Source organism: Struthio camelus, chromosome 1 (genome assembly GCF_040807025.1).
Source record: "Struthio camelus isolate bStrCam1 chromosome 1, bStrCam1.hap1, whole genome shotgun sequence".
Classification (NCBI taxonomy): domain Eukaryota; kingdom Metazoa; phylum Chordata; class Aves; order Struthioniformes; family Struthionidae; genus Struthio; species Struthio camelus.
In genome coordinates, this window is record NC_090942.1 from 141,368,709 (window position 1) to 141,385,857 (window position 17,149).

Consider the following 17,149-nt stretch of genomic DNA (forward strand, 5'->3'; position numbering starts at 1 on the left):
CAGCATCGCTTGGTAAATATGTTGATCCAGTAATATTTTACGCAGCTAAAATCAATTTCAGCCATTTTGAGACCACGCACAGTAAGACAGGTATTGTGCCTTGAAATTAGAATGCTGCTCACTGCAGGACTGAACTATGAACTATTTGAAAAACAAAACTAATGCTGCTTTATTTTGTCCTATGAAAGAAATATTTTAAAATTTAATGCAAAAACTAAATTTCAGTTTTTGAGAAGCATAATGTAACATGAAAAAATAGAATTAACTCTAACATTAATGGCTAATGAACATAAATGAAAGGGAAACCTTTCCAAAAGCATACAACTCAGTCTATTCACTTCAAGGTCACAGAACACTATGAGGTCAAGCTGAGCTTTACAGAACAAATCAAAACACAAATCAACAACTACGTATTTATTTAAATAAAAACAAAGCACATTTGTTGAGATAAAGGCTGAAGCTTGTATTTGCAACTACAAGACCGAGAAGTTCCTCCTCTACCCTTTACATAGCAGGCTACCATTAAATCTATTAAACAATCACCACCACAGGTAGTATACCCAGACATGATGGAAAAGGTTAATCCAATAGGGCAAAAAAGGAGCACAGACTCTACCAACTTCCCACACTGCCATTTCCACTGCCTTTCAGAATATCCGATCTGAGCAAGCCCTGTCACAACATCTTAAAGTCTACAAAAGGCATCAAAAGAGAATAATAATAAACTTAAGGTTTCGCTTGGAAAAAACTGCTTGTCTTCAGTCAACACGTATGCAAAATATATAGCATCCATCAACAGAATATTAAGATGAAAAATACCGATATTGGTAGTCTTTGAACCAGGAACTTTGAATAAAGCAAAACAGGCTTGTATACTAATGTCTATATTGCAATAATATTACTTCTAAAGTGGTCTTCTTTAAGAGATACTAAATACTAGTCATCCAGATGCACTATGCTAGCTATCTAGAAAAGTAGATTTCTTTTTTATTTTGTAACATCAGATATTGTTGTTCTTTAGAATGATGCAATGTATTTTTCAACATTCCTGTAATCACTACCTCTCTAGCCCATACTTTCAGTGGCATCAATTTAAGAGTCAACAGGTAAACATTTCAAAATATAGAAGTGACAGACAAGGAACGGGCTGCAAAAGTGCAATAGCAATATAGCTATTGTATGATGCAAGGAATACTAGGAGATGTAAGAAGAAATAGAAAAATTGCCATATGGAAACTCCTTGAAGTTCACAAAACATTTATGCGTCCCAGTTCTGTTAACAAAGAGAAAGCCACATTTTCCAAAGAGGAATTAAAAAAATCATGCTAATAAATGCAGCTTTAAGACTTTTCAGCTTTTCAACTTTTCAGGAGCTCGAATAAGAGATGTCATGGAAAGACTGCCAAGGCTGGTCCATGCATCGGACTACTACCCTCTGCTGCTCTTCCATGTGGGCGCTAATGACACGAAAGGCAAACTGGAAACCATCAGACCGGACTTCAGAGCTCTGGTGGTTAGGGACCAGGAGCCCAGGTCGTTTTCTCCTCAATCTTGCCTGTGAGGGGAAAGAACGGGAGGAGGAGGAGTAGACGAGTTTTCCAAGTTAACAACTGGCTGTGCCGCTGGTGTTGGCAACAGGGCTTTGGTTTCTATGACCATGGGACCCTGTTTGAAGATCAACAGCTGATGGGGAGAGATGGGATCCACCTTACCAAGCAGGGCACGCGTGCCTTTCCCAACAGATCGGCCAGCCTGGTAAGGAGGGCTTTAAACTAGGCAAGATGGGGGAAGGGGAGTGGTACAGTGACAGGGGAGTCAGTAAAACACCGCTCCAGTCAGGAGGCCTCCAGCGGGTGCATACAGCTAGGGGAGACAGCATGGGACGTGGCTATGGAGGATCCTCTTGCACCTCTCCTGGGAAGCTTGCATGCTCGACTGGCTCTCTGAAATGCCTGTATACCAATGCGCGCAGCATGGGGAATAAGCAGGAAGAGTTAGAGATCTGTGTGCGGTCGCAGGGCCATGATCTCATTGCAGTTCCAGAGACATGGTGGGAGAGCTCACATGACTGGGATGCTGTCATGGATGGCTACGTGCTTTTTAGGAAAGACAGGCCAGGAAGGCGAGGTGGTGGAGCTGCCCTTTATGTGAGGGAGCAACTAGAATGTGTGGAGCTCTGCCTCGGGGTGGATGAAGAGCAAGTTGAGAGCCTATGGGTAAGGATTAAAGGGCAGGCTGGCATGGGTGACACTGTTGTGGGGGTTTACTACAGGCCACCTGACCAGGAGGAAGTCATCGATGAGGCCTTCTACAGACAGCTGGAAGTAGCCTCACGCTCACAGGCCCTGGTTCTCATGGGAGACTTCAAGCACCCTGACATCTGCTGGGAAGACAGCACAGCTAGGCACAAGCAGTCCAAGAGGTTCCTGCAGAACACTGATGATAATTTCTTGACCCAGGTGGTAGAGATGCCAACAAGGAGAGGTGCGCTGCTAGACCTTGTACTAACAAACAAAGAAGGTCTAGTTGGAGAGGTGAAGGTTGGGGGCAGCCTTGGCTGCAGTGACCATGAGATGGTGGAGTTCAGGATCCTACGAGGAGGGAGCAGGGCAACGAGTAGGATTGCAACGCTGGACTTGAGGAGAGCTGACTTTGGCCTCTTGAGGGACCTACTTAGGGGAATCTCCTGGGGTAGGGCCCTGGAAGGAAGAGGGGTCCAAGAAAGCTGGTTAATATTCAAGCATCACTTCCTCCAGGCTCAAGAGCAGTGCATCCCTCTGAGGAAGAAATCCAGCAAAGCAGGCAGGAGACTTGCCAGGAGTTCCTTGCTCCTCCATGCAGAACTCCAACAGAAGGAGGAAGTGTACAGAATGTGGCAAAGGGGACAGGCCACTTGGGAGGAATACAGGGACGTTGTCAGAGCGTGCAGGGATGCGACAAGGAAGGCTAAGGCCCATTTGGAATTAAATCCGGCAAGGAATGTCAAGGACAGCAAGAAGGGGTTCTTCCGATACATCAACAGCAAAAGGAAGACTAGGGAAAACATGGGCCTGCTGCTGAATGGGGCGGGTGCCCTGGTAACAAAGGATACAGAGGAGGCAGAGTTATTGAATGCTGCCTTTGCTTCAGTCTTTGCTGTTAAGGCCAGTCCTCAGGAATTCCAGACCCTGGGGACAAGAGAGGAGGGCTGCAGAAAGGAAGACTCTCCCTTGGTCGAGGAGAATCAGGTTGGAGATCATTTGTCCAAACTTGACATCCACAAATCCATGGGCCCCAATGGGATGCACCCACGAGTGCTGAGGGAGCTGGTGGATGTCATCGCTAGGCCACTCTCCATCATCTTGGAAAGGTCCTGGAGATCAGGAGAGGTGCCTGAGGACTGGCACCTCTGGATAAGACTGCCTTAGTCTTATCTCCCTCCCTGGAAAGGTGATGGAACAGCTCCTCCTGGAGGTCCTCACTAAGCACATGGAGGACGAGAAGGTGATCAGGAGGAGTCAGCATGGATTCACCAAAGGCAAATCATGCTTGACCAATCTGATAGCCTTCTAGGATGGAATGACTGGCTGGGTAGATGAGGGGAGAGCAGTGGATGTTGTCTCCCTGGTCTTCAGCAAGGCTTTTGACACTGTCTCCCATCACATCCTCGTAGGTAAGCTCGGAAGTGTGGGTTGGATGAGTGGATGGTGAGGTGGATTGAGAACTGGCTGGATGGCCGAGCTCAGAGGGTTGTGGTCAATGGTGCAGAGTCTAGTAGAGGCCTGTAGCTAGCGGTGTCCTCCAGGGGTCAGTGCTGGGTCCAGTCATGTTCAGCGTATTCACTGATGACCTGGAGGAAGGGACAGAGTGCACTCTCCTCAGCAAGTTTGCTGATGCTACTAAACTGGGGGGAGGGGCTGACACACCAGGGGGCTGTGCTGCCCTTCCGAGGGAACTGGACAGGCTGGAGAGCTGGGCAGAGAGGAACCTCCTGAAGTTCCACCAAGGCGAGTGCAGGGTCCTGCACCTGGGCAGGAATAACCCCAGGCATGAGGACAGGCTGGGGGTTGACCTGCTGGAAAGCAGCTCTGCCGAGAAGCACCTGGGAGTGCTGGTGGACAACAAGTCAAGCATGAGGCAGCAGTGTGCCCCTGTGGCCAAGAAGGCCAATGGGATCCTGGGGTGCATGAGGCCGAGTGTTGCGAGCAAGTGGAGGGAGGGGATCCTGCCCCTCTCCTCAGCCCTGGTGAGGCCTCCCCTGGAGTACTGTGTCCAATTCCAGGCTCCCCAGTACAAGAGAGACATGGCACTCCTGGAGTGAGTCCAGCGGAGGGCTACAAAGATGATGAGGGGACTGGAGCATCTCTCCTCTGAAGAAAGGCTGAGAGAGCTGGGCCTGTTGAGCCTGGAGAAGAGAAGACTGAGGGGGGATCTCATCAGTGTGTAAAAGTATCTACAGGGAGGGTGTCAAGAGGATGGGGCCAGACTCTTCTCCGTGGTGCCCAGCAACAGGACAAGAGGCAACGGGCACAAACTGAACCACAGGCAGTTCCATCTGAACCTGAGGAAAAATTTCTTTCCTGGGAGGGTGACAGAGCACTGGCACAGGTTGCCCAGAGAGATTGTGGAGTCTCCTTCCCTGGAGATATTCAAAACCCGCCTGGATGTGACCCTGGGAAATATGCTCTAGAGGACCCTGCTGAGGTTGGACTAGATGATCTCCAGAGGTCCCTTCTAACCTAAACCATTCTGTGAAATGGAGAACATAAGGAAAGCAAGCCATTAATACTTTCCAGTTATTTCCTGTGGTTTCAGAAGCAGTATAGACAAACTATAGTAACCTCTGTAAGATGTCTTTCTGAGTTCAGAAATACAAAAGCCCTTGAAAAGAACCCTTTTATCTCATTAGACTGCTTCCAGAACCTGGAAAACATGTACATGAAAAGGATATAACCCCAAGCTTACTGCTATGAATGTACGCATGTTCATCAGGCAACTATAAAAAAGAAAAAAAAAAATCATCTCCCCCATTTTTCCTGGAAAGTTCCTTTACAATATGAATTAATCCCTTGAACAACTTCTCTCCCCTCCTGCGTAATAAAATGAAAATATTAAGAGAAATGTGCTTTTTAGAATACTTTCCACTAAAAGGAAGACAGTTTTTTCAGACTATATGGAACTGGAGGAGGGGTGAAATACCTGGATACATCAGGATGTGCAAGATATGTGAAAGCCTTACTTAGCGCTTAGACACTCAGATGCCCAGGCAAATCATGAATTACTCCTCAGCAGCAGAACAGGCTCTGAAGCAGGAGAGTTGCACGTGAGAGGAAGAGGATGGGGAAGCCAGAGGACCCAGGGAAGATCTGTGGAATTTCAGAGGGGCTGAAGCAGTTCCTCCCTCCCTCTTATCCAGGTTCTCTAGGATACCTCCCTCTTCTCACATCCTCTCCAGTGTTCGGTTCTCACCTAACCCCTCCCCCAGTTCCAGAGGCAACTGAATGGTGGTCTCTATCTCCATAATCTCCTGCAGCAGTTCCTACTACCAAGTCATACCTCTCGGGGTGCAGTTTTACAACATAACAGAGCTGATCAGATGCCAAAAGCCCTGCTTTTCCTCCTCCTCTTCCAACTATCTTGCTATCCCAGCCACATGTTCCTATCGCTTCTCTGTCTTGAACAGGGCAATTCAGAGATCTAGATCAGCAGAAAAGAACATACTCATAAAAAACTTTCCACTGGTTTTGGTCCCTGAAGTTACTCACTGTGAGGTAAGATGTAAGAAAAGGGCTGTAGAGAATAACTCAGGGGAGAAGGGAAACAGCAGAAAGAAGAGGAGGTTAGACCCCACAGTTTCACAGGGCCATCTGGCATCAGCTGTTAGATCAGTTTGACTAGATTATTGAAGTACACCCTCATATTGTTTGAGTGCCAGGGCGTCCTCCTAATTTTTCCCCACAGAAAGGATAAAAATGCCTTTTTTTTTTTTGGGGGGGGGGTCAGATTTTCTACATTTGGGGGGGGAGGATCACAGAGCCCATCAAACCTGGAGTGCAGGGGATGAGCCTCAACCTGTGAAAAATCACCTTATTGATCGCAGTATCTCCCAATGTATCAAATGCACAGGGAAACAGGGATTACCTTATTTCATGCCATGAGCCAGTTCCACCTCAATCACCACAGACCCAATAGAGAAAAAAAGTTCCAAGAAGAAACTGAAGACCAGGAAAATGCTCTTTCTGTTGTAATTCCAGACATAATTCCTGTTTTTTGTTAATAGCAGTCACACAGGTTACAGCACATCTAAGCAATTAATTCCACCAGCCTTATGGAGCAAATAAACACCTATCTAGTCAACAATGCAAGTTCATCTTCACATAAAGATCAGCTTGTCTGGAGCAAGTACTTCAATTCACTCACTACAAATACACCCTTGTTCAATAGAACATTCATCAACTTGCTTTCTCCAGTTTCTTCCGTCTTCCTCTCTTTGCCACTCCTCCCCTATTATATACTCAAGCCCCTACTCACCATGTCCTCAAAGCAAAAGACTGAAGTACAGAACATTCCTCATGTGCAATTCCTCTCTATCCCTCTTTACTGTAATGCCCTGATAGAGGAAAATACACACCTGGTAAACATGACAGATAACAAAATAAGGAACGCAAAGCAAAAACCTAGGCAGATAGCCAAATTAATGAGTTAACTTAATGTCTGCCTCTCTCCTTGGAAAAATTATTTTTCTTCAAAGATAAACATTAACATTTTGTAAACTCCAAAAGATGTTAACCAACAAGTGGGGGGAGGGGGGGAAGCTGATACTTTTACGTTATAACCTAATATCAGTCAAAAAAACTTGCATGTAAATTTTGATCCTTTCTAGCTGAATGAGTAACCCGCACTTTGACTTTATTAGTTATGCCACACTTAGTAAGAGCAAGAGACACTTGACTTTTCTGAAGTTTTACCACCTGCTATGTATTACATTGTTAAACCGCATGAGTAGAGCAAGGCTTTAAAGGGGCTCTTGACAACTTTCAGTTTTTGTGGGTAAAAGGATTAACATCACAAGCAAATAAAAATTTGAACTTTAGCACCATTTGGGAGAGCTCCTCTGTGTGACTACAATCTCCACTCTTCTTACAGCTCATATTACAATATATATGCTTCAAGAAAATCAGGCTTTTGATAGTCAGAGCAAGCTGAAGCTTGGTGCCATTGCTGAGGCTTTCAGGTAAATAAGAGACATCCCAGCTCCCATAATTCTCTTTGATAAGGGGCTACTTCCAGATTTTTCCTTCAGTTCTCTAGTGCACTGTTTCAGCCAAATACAGGACACAAGTGAAATAAATGAGTGTCAGATTTGTAACATATGCCTAGTTTGTTCTACATGGTTGGTGCAACTGCTACCGCTTCTGTTGGCATTTACTGCCATAGAATAACGGGCATTTTGCTCTCTAAAAATATGAGTACTGCCAAATCCAGAGTAATATAATCACAAATTCAAGATTACAAACAAACAGTGAAACTGCAAAATCTATAAGCAAAGTAAGCAAACCTTATGAGCTGCATAACACTGGAAAAGTGTTTGATATAAACATGTAAGCACTTACATTAAAAAGGCTGGCAGTTCATTTGAACAACAAAAAACTAAATCATGCCAAAACACCTAGAAAATCTTCATCTTAAATGGGATACAATCAATATTTCTAAAATTTACAAATAATTTTCATATTCTCTTCCTACTAGGAGCACACTGTGAATCATGCAATGGCTTACTGTAAAAGAAAACAAGGGTATTTTCAGTAAGTATACACTCTTTCCCCCACCCCTTAAAAAACTGTACATATACAGAATTAAATTCTGAAGAACAGAAGTGATACCTCCTTGGCCCTTTTGACTGTTAATGCAAACCACTAGGCAGTTTCCATTAATGCACACACAGATACTTACCACTGCACATAGATATCTTTTTAAAAGGTCCTAATACATTCCAATGTCTCCCAAGTCTCCTTCCCTTAAAGTTTCAAAAATTTCAAGCAGAGTAAAAAATAATTCTATTGAGAACCACAAGATCAAAAACAGATTCATTCTCAAAACCCAATTTTAACACACAGTCAAATACTCCCTTTTTTTCTTCACCATCTTTTTTATTGTTTAAATCCCCCCTTTAGCCTTGATTCTCAAGATCCTGCAAGATATCCTAAAGACAATACCTGGCAATTCCCCTCAATGACTTTGTAATACAGAAAACGAGAAAACTTCCATTCAATACTCACTCACAATGCTCTTATGATAATAGAATTCTTATCAAAACTTATCAAAAGGAGTTTCTATAGACTCTACACTAAAAGACCACGTTAGAGACTTCTACAAAAATAGGTCTTGACTTAGGTAGGAGAGGCTTCCTAGGTCCAGAGTACTTTCCATTTCTGGTTACAGTGTATTTATACACATGTTTAGAATGTAAGTTGTCTAGATCTCACTAGGATTTGAATGTGTGATTACTGAAATTTATGCTGTTGTTACTGTTATTTACTTCATTTTAAATCAGTGGAATAACTATCAGAGTCTCACAGAGTCTTTCAAAAGCATACCTTCAATAAATGTGCAACTATTTAGTTCAAATTTCTTCAAGGTATTTCAGTAAACTTTAATCACAATAGCTCATGATTACAAAAAGCAGCTTTTAAGTACAGCTCAGTACTATCAGAAGTCTCTTCCTAAGTCTCTGCCTAATCAAGGCACATCTCTACAATATTTCAACATTAATACCTTATCAGCACAAAACTCTCTTCCATCTTAGCATGAATTCAAACAGAGCAAGTGGCAACAGTCACACACGTGAGTAACTTCATGTATACGGAAAGTCTCATCTTGTTTAACAGAACTACTTGAGCATGATGGGAACCCAAGATGAGCTTTTCCTTTCAAATCCGATTTTGTGCATTATTTCTTCAACAGTTACAGTCTTCTTGGCTGATGGTTCATTTTACAAGTGATGTTAGCTCACATGTGAGTTTTCTCAACTCGCCTTTACAACAATTGGATGCTAAGTTGTGATACACTGATATATCCACTTGAAAATACTGTCAATAGCAATAAAACAGCCTCTCTCTGCTACATCATCAGTAGAGCTGCCTGCATGTATTACCTATTTATTATCTCAGGTCAAAGTCTGTATCTTCTACAGTTAGTTTGTTGCATTTTCACAGCAACCGAGAATGTTATGAACTACAGAAACATATCCTCATTTTGCATTACTTTCATGGTCAAGAAATTGTTTCAATTTAAGTGCAATTTTTCACATGAATTTTCAGAGTGACAGCAAGATGAACAGACTTCTCAAAAAAAAAATCTAAACAAAAATAACAAAAACCCTCAAGGTTTTCCTGGTGCCTTGTGACCACTATAGAAAAATCAACTTTCTCTATACAACTTCTCAAACTATATGAAAATGCTAACGCCCAGATTAAGTTAAACACGCACGTGTGGAAACAACGGTGCAGGTTATGATAATAAGGAAATTATCATTAGATTCTTGATTCAACTACATCACTCAGAATTTCACATCATAGATTAAAGTACTCCAAAAAAAACAAAAGCAAATAGAAGACTGATCTCTCTAGAAATTAAAATATTATACTGATCCTGCACAAGCTATGACTCCTCTGAAAACAGAGCATCCATTTTCAGAGTTATTCCACCTTTTTTAGTAATTATTAGGGGAAGAGGAGAAAATGAAAACATGTAATAGGTACTTGTGTAGTTTGGTTTTGCATGTCTTGCTTTCTCAAAACCTTCAAGAAAGAAACTAACTTATGGACCACGTACATCACACAGAACACATCTTCCACGCATTGTTCCACTAGGCAAACAACACTGAGACAGCATACATGTGTAACAGACTTGCATCATTATTCACTGGTCATTCTACAAGTTTGCAACAATTCATAACATAAGGAGCAGTTTTGATAAATCTCTGAACTACTGAAGTTATTATGACATATAACATTACTAACATCATACACACTAACACATATCTTTATTATATGTGTCAGCTAACAAAATAGATAAATAATAAAATATAAGGTAAAGCTCTCATATTAATATGATTAGTCAAATATTTCACTAAACATAACACAGTCCTCTCAAGAAAGAAAGGTGAAATGAATTCATGGTTATTTGAATTATCACCCAGTATAATAAAATCCTTTAGAGAATTAAATTACTTCCTCTGAGCATAAGAAAGATAATCATAGGCTTTTTTAATGATACATTCATTTGTAAATACTGAAAGTAACTTGCAGCTACAATATTGTCATTCCAAAAAGCACCAGTAAAAATTATTCTAAATATTGTACATAAAATAGCTTCAGTAACCTAAGTATATTATTAATTGAGTTTCCATTAAGGTGGCTTTTTAAACTCTAATGCAAAATAAAGACATGACCAGGGAAGTCACAGGTAAAGAAAAATACCATTTAAAAGTAATTGGTCAAACTATAGATAAGCATCCTGAAATCTTCTCAAATTGCTTTAACATCAAATAATAGACAGTGTGATTTATCTGGGAACCTTAAAGCTGCAAAACGTACACTTGTTTGGCCACCTACAAGTAACCAGATCCTGAAGCCCAGCAACCTCGTTCCCTGTAAAACCAGGGCCTAACGTTCCAAAACTACCAAAACAGTTTCTGGTTTCTTAGACCTAGGAGAGGACCTTTTACATCAGCTCAGCAGGACATCAACAGAGAATTCCTGGAGACGAGCCAATCACAGGGCTGCAAAGGCTACAAAACTAGACAATAAGAAAAAGAGATTCATTGCAAGCTTTTAGACTTGCTTCACTTTTATAAGCTAGAAGAACACAAAAGTACAACTATTAGAGCAAGTAGCTAGTCAACCTTCCTGATTACAGAGGCCCAGCTATAGGAAGATAAGCACAAAAGATGAGAATGCAAGATTTATCCACAGCAATCCCAATGAAACGGGCCTTTTAGGAGGTTTCTACCTCAGTTAGGAATCCAGCTCCAGGTATAGTATATTCATAGGAAAGAAGAGATATCTGAGTGCTCAGCAAGAAGAACAGCTTGCAGGGCTTTGGGTTTTTTTTGTTAAGCGGATTCTATGAGATACACCAGGAATATGGCTATTCACAGCCAGTTTCTATGAAATGCATTTAAACTCAACAATAATGCATGGAAATGCAAAACTTCAGCAGACAACTAAAGATCCGAGTATGATAAATTTACATAGCGCATACCAGAGCTTTATATCACCAGTAAGGACAGACGCAAGTCTTGCTAACGGTAGCTTCCTATTTGTGATATGGGGTTAACTCTCCTCTATTATACTTCTAACTGCTACCATGAGGTAGAGCAGATGTCTGCTTCCCTAGCCCATACTCCAGCCTTCTTTCTGGAAGGCTCCCTTTCCTGTGACAAATGCCTTACATCAGCTCAGCATTTCTCCAAGAATGGTAGCTGTGTGACATAGGCTTACCACCCCGCCTCCATCAGTGTTGTTACAGCTTACAAACTGCCAGCTTCACACGTGGACAATCTTGTTACTGTCTATCTAATGTTATTCAGCAGAACAATAGCAGGGGCACTGGAGCTATCTGTCCCAACTCCGGAGGGCCACTACCTCACCTGGTCACATCAGGCTGCATCCAGATAGTCATCCTTCCATATGAAAGTTTTCTGTTTTATTATGAAAGCTCAGAAACAGAATAGATCTCTACAGACATCAAGGAAACATTCATCTCTGGCAAATAGATTGTCTAACTAGAAACATGTTCTTCAAATACAAGCTTAAACCCTTGCTAACCCCTCTTTGTTTGTCTGACCTATTGTTTCGTAGTTCAACTGTCCAGTATAGACTAGAAACTTGGTATTTTGCCCTTTATGCAGGTTTACATAGATTTGAAAAGGTTCCATCTCATGTTCAGCACAGCAGTTCCATTATTCCTCCACTCCTAATACCTACACTAAAGAATTATCACTCTACTCTTGTTCTATTTCTGCTCTTTCCCCAAGCAGCTGCTAAAAGCAATTAACAAAGAATAGTGGGCAAGACAGACTTCTGATGCAACTAAACATGGCAATTTTTATGTACGCTTTTATCTTTTCTAATAATCCTCCCCTTCAAATAACAGACACTATCACACCACACATGCTTATGCAGCCCACAGTACAAACATATTCACATCTTGTACCACGACGCATCAGAGTACTTACTGATCCATTAACAAGACTTCTCCATCATTTTCTATGCTTGTAAATTCATTGCAAGAGCAGGAGTTTATTTTTTTTTTTCAGAGAATGACCACACAAGAATTACACTAAAATAATTATTTTTCAGAGTATTACGAGATCAGTGAGTTTCCAAGAAGGGAGGTGGGAGAGAAGAGATGTTAATGAAAGCGTAATCAGTATTTTTATAGAATATTTTTGTTTTCAACGTCAGCTGGATATCTCAGCTTCTCAGAAATCAACAGAAACTTCATCAAGAAGCATCTACATTTGATGCACACTACACAGTATGACAGACCTACAAAGGCCTCTTCTTATAGGTACATACACACAAGCGTTGCTAAAGCTACTACCCATCATGGATTGTATCTATATCGTAAGATAATTCTGCTCTCACGTTTCTGAGTGCATCCCTTCTCTAGATTGTGTCTACATTCTCCACTCACCCAGCAATTGTGGATGACTGTTGAAGCAGGTAGTTGCAGGAGTGAGGGTCTCTAAAAGACCCTACACACACAGGTGCCATAAAAAACAGCAAGAGGTGTGGTGAACAGGTAACATGCCTAGAGACAAAACCTGCATTTAAACATAAGAAACTAATTCCTAGTAAAATGTTATACCAAGTTGCCACTTTTTAAGAGTTTATGTCCCACCTCAGGCCGATTCTAGATTGCAACTGAAGAATTCTTCTTATAGTGTTCAAGGCAGATTTTAAGTTCTCATCACATCTGCTAAAATTACACCGTGACTTTAAGAAGTATCCCTTCCAGTAGCCATGCATAAGTAGTGGCATATTCTTGCCACTGCCTGCAGAATCAAGGCAGCAGACTGTAATTCTAATGGCTGACTTGCAGACTAAAATGAGAAGCTCCGAACTCACAGCAAATTAAAAAAAAAAAATGACTGAAAGGCTTAAAAATATTCAGTAGCAGCCAAGCGCTCAACAACTTTATGCATGTAATCTGCCTGAAAGATCACACTCTCAGTCAAGATCCATTTATCCTATCTTTCTTTAAAAAAAAAAATCTTCCTTCTAACAGCAAGGGAAGAATCAGCATTTCCAGGCAAACTAGTTTTTCAACCCAGACTTATAGAGGGATTAAAAATGGGGTTTATACTGGAACGTGGCTGCTCCACGAAGTGCTCATAAAATTGGAACAGATACCTAGCTGTTACCTAGGAAACAGCAAAGTAAAGTCCCATGTAAACTATTATGGTCATTTAACAACCAGAAATTCAGAAACAAAAAGAGTAGCTCGGTACAGAAATGATTTACTGCAGTCTAGAAGATGAACTCAGTCCCTGAATACACAAACTTCATATCCTTGAATCAAATGAAGCTTGATACAAGCCTTGAAACTTGTGATTTAATTGCAGAAAGAATTTTCAGGTTTTCCAGTGAAATACTATGATTTGCCTTTATCTAAATACAAATCTCAGGAATGGTAACATCTGCATCTTTGAGGCTGTGGAAAGTCAACAGATAGTGTACATACCAAAAAAATATTTAAGATTGAATCTTAAAATAGATCTAAAAACTCCCATGTTCCTGACTTAATAATATTTCCATACAGCACATCCCTTTCTCTCCCTTTGATTTTAACTCAGGCGTGACAAATATGAAACATGAAGGTTTGAGGGGATGGGGGGCTTTAAAACTCTGCTCTTAAATAAATAGAAGCAGCCCAGCAATTCAATATATCTGGAAAAAAAAAATCATACTACATGACCTGCTCCTTATCTATGCTAGCATATTTTCCCTCTCCTCGAAGTTTCCACTGTAGTTACTGCTGTTGCAGCTCTAGTGGCATCAGCTGGAAACACGAATCAAAGAAAGCTGAGCAGGCCACTAGTGTTTTAGCCGTCACATCATGTAAAATTGCTCTGAGCAGGATGAGACAATGATGTACTTGAATGACAGCAGCTGTTCTGCGCAGGCATTGCCACAAGTGGAGCTGTAATCACAGCCAGGTGCAATGGTGGGAAATTTGGGGGATAAAGGCTAGGCTTGCACCTGTGGCATTCTACAACTTCCAGCCATGCAATATTTGTTTTTAAAGACCATCTGTCATTTTGACAAGTTCCCTATCTGAACGTCACTGAAGCAAGCTGCCTTTTGTATTTCTTTAACAAGGCCTTTCTCCTTTTTGTACAACATCCAATTTCAGTCTATGCTTCATAAACAGAAATGGATATGGTAACTATGGTGTCCTAAGCACTGAATCGTAAGAATTCAGAACACTCCTAGTTACTGTGATCAAAGCTAAATCCTTTAGGAGGATTATCCACACACACAGAAAAAGAAAAAAAGAAAAATCTTGCAACTCGAGCACTTTTATACAGTATCTTTGAGATAAAGTGTGATTTCCCACGTTATTGAGACGTGTTACCTCCAATTGTGTTTACCTACACTGAAAACATTTTTAATAGAGGCTACTGCGCTTCTTTGTCCATCTACGTAGCCTTAGGCCTGGCAACTAGCTGCGAACGCAACAGTCTGCAGACAGAGACCAGCACTCGGAGGCTATTAAAAGGAAGACTTATTCGAAAAGGGAAAGACATCCTCATTAAACACCCATTTCAGCAACAAAAAGTCCACGCCTCACACCCGTTCCAGCAACAAAAAAGTGCATGCCTAGCCAGCGAGGGATGGCAGACGCCAAACCCGCTTGCTCCCCAGCACCTATCATGCGAAGAGGCAGAGGGGCAGCGCTTAAAGAGCTGACGATGATTTCACCACTTCTCTAAAAATATCGCCGGGCGCGGAGTCGGGGGGCGGGAGGGCCGAGGCGCGGGGCAGGGAGCCGCCGCCGCCGCGAGGCGGTGCCCCGCGCCCTCACAAGTTGGCCGCCGCCCCCACCCCCGGCAGCGCGCGCCCTCGGCGACCGTTAACCGCCGCTAACCGCCGCCCCCCGCACCTCACCCGCCGGCGGCCTCAGGGAGGCAGCGCCTGCTTCCCCAACCCGCCCCAGCCCGGTCCCGGCTCTCGCCGCCGCTTCTGCGTTTCCCAAACAGTTCTGCTCTGACCGTTTCACCACGGCCAGCGCTCCCGGTAACCCCAGCTGCGCCGCGGCAAGAAGCACCAGCCGCGGGACCACGTTTATTGTCTTTTAAGATGGGGGCAGAGGGGAACAACCCAACGACACAGAGCCACCGGCGTGACCCTCCGCAGGTGCCGGGGCGGCAAGCGCTGAAAACCCGCAGCCCGACCCCGAGACCTCCGCCCCGGCGCCAGGGAAGTTGAGCGCCCCGGGGTCGGCAGCCCCCCGCAACCTCCCGCCCCCGCCGGGCACGGGCACGGGCAGCGCCGAGCACCTACCCGGAGAGCTTCCCAATCTTCACAAAGCTAAATACATCCATCCATGCAGCCGGCCAGCTCTGCCCGTCACTCACTCACTCACTCCAGCAGCAGCGGTGGCGGCAGCAGCAGCAGCAGCAGCTCCATATCGGGGAGAAGGTTGCGTCCAGTGGCAGCAACAGCCCTTGCAAAGGCAGGAGCCGGCGGCGGAGGCTGCTACCCGCCTCCGGCTGGGAGCTGGGCGTGCAGCATCTCGCAGGAGCAGCATTCATCTGCGCGCAGCCCTCCCCCGCTTCTCGCGCTGCCTCCCCTGCCCCCTCCCCGGGGTAACCGAAGGCATGAGGAGGGCGGTGTGGCCGCCAGCCCGGGCGCCCGCCGCTCCGCGCACCGGCAGGCTGAGAGGGAGGCGGCCGCGCTCCGCCGCCCGCTGCCTCTTTGCCGTATCCCCGCTGGAGGAAGGCGGAGAAGAGCGGCGGGGTGCGGGGGAGAGGGAGGAGGGGGGGCAATCAGCAAGGTGGAGAGGGGGAGTTTCTCCTCTCGCCGGCAATGTCTCCCCCTCCTGTGGGGGAGCGCAGCGCGCAGGCGGCGGCTGCCCGTTGGCTCCCGCCGCCCGTTGGCTCCCGCCCGAGGCGGCGCTGCGGCCGCCGGCAGCGGGCCGAGGGGCCTGGCCGGCCGCCGAGGGGAGCTAGGCCGGGCTGGAGGCTCCTCTCTGTTGGGGCGGGCGGGCAGGCAGGCAGGCCCGGCGAGGGGGAGAAGGCCCCTCCCCAGCCGGGGAGAAGCACCCTGGTCCTTTGCTAGAAGCCTGCTGCCCAGATCCCGAAAGCAAAAGTTGGGGGAACCGGACAGCCCTCTTCCACCACTGAGGATCTCTCCCCAGCGATCGTGCCTCGCTGTCCTGCCATACTTCCCCCTGGGGCAGAGGGAAGCCCTGGTGGCCTCCTTGAGATGTTCCTCAACCATGGACCACTGACCGGCAACACGGTGGCAAATTCACTGCCCTGCTGTCGCCAGAGGAGGTTGTCACCATCCCGTGGCTTCTTTATCCATGCCATGTAAGAGATTTTGAGGAAAGGAGTCCTCCTAGTTGTGACAGGAGCGCTGCAAGGCTGAGTCATGACAACATAGCTAAGCGTTCCTCATCCCATGTTCTGTGGGAAAATGGTGTAGCTGACGTCCTGACGTTCACAAGAACACAAGGAGACAATGTTTTCTTGTGCTTTTGCCCTGCATAAAGCTTCAAAATAGGGACTGGAGTTTAACTGCTGTCCGTAAGCTTCCTGTGAGTGAGCAGGACAGGAGCTTGGAGAAATTCAAATTCGTTTTCACATATAGATGTGCTTCGAAGCTCTACACTACGGTACAATAATTCTCAGCATGGGAATGCATATTCTCCTCTTCACAATAAAGTGTGTTTATATGTGTCTTCATTTGCTAAACAGATTCATACGCTCTTTACTTCCCACAGTTTCTGTCTCCTTTGGAGGCTTGCACCTAAACTGTCTCAGCAACCAAAAATTTCAGAAATGACAATAGAGGCCAATATGTAGACTCTAGCAGCTAGAAGAAAACAATGCAATTTTTTTAATATTAAAGCTTTTATTGATAAGGGAACAAAA

General features: G+C 44.3%; 1 protein-coding gene across 3 annotated transcripts in view; it reads right to left on the reverse strand.

Moving 5' to 3' along the window:
- The window catches only part of FRMPD4 (FERM and PDZ domain containing 4), a 321,689-nt gene extending 305,593 nt beyond the window's left edge, over positions 1-16,096 (reverse strand). For all 3 annotated transcript variants that reach the window (XM_068920597.1, XM_068920586.1, XM_068920605.1), the window contains exon 1: positions 15,555-16,096. In XM_068920597.1, the coding sequence (XP_068776698.1) occupies positions 15,555-15,595 (41 nt within the window). In that variant the 5' untranslated portion in view covers positions 15,596-16,096. The remainder of the gene's footprint in view (positions 1-15,554) is intronic.
- Positions 16,097-17,149: the final 1,053 nt, after the last annotated feature.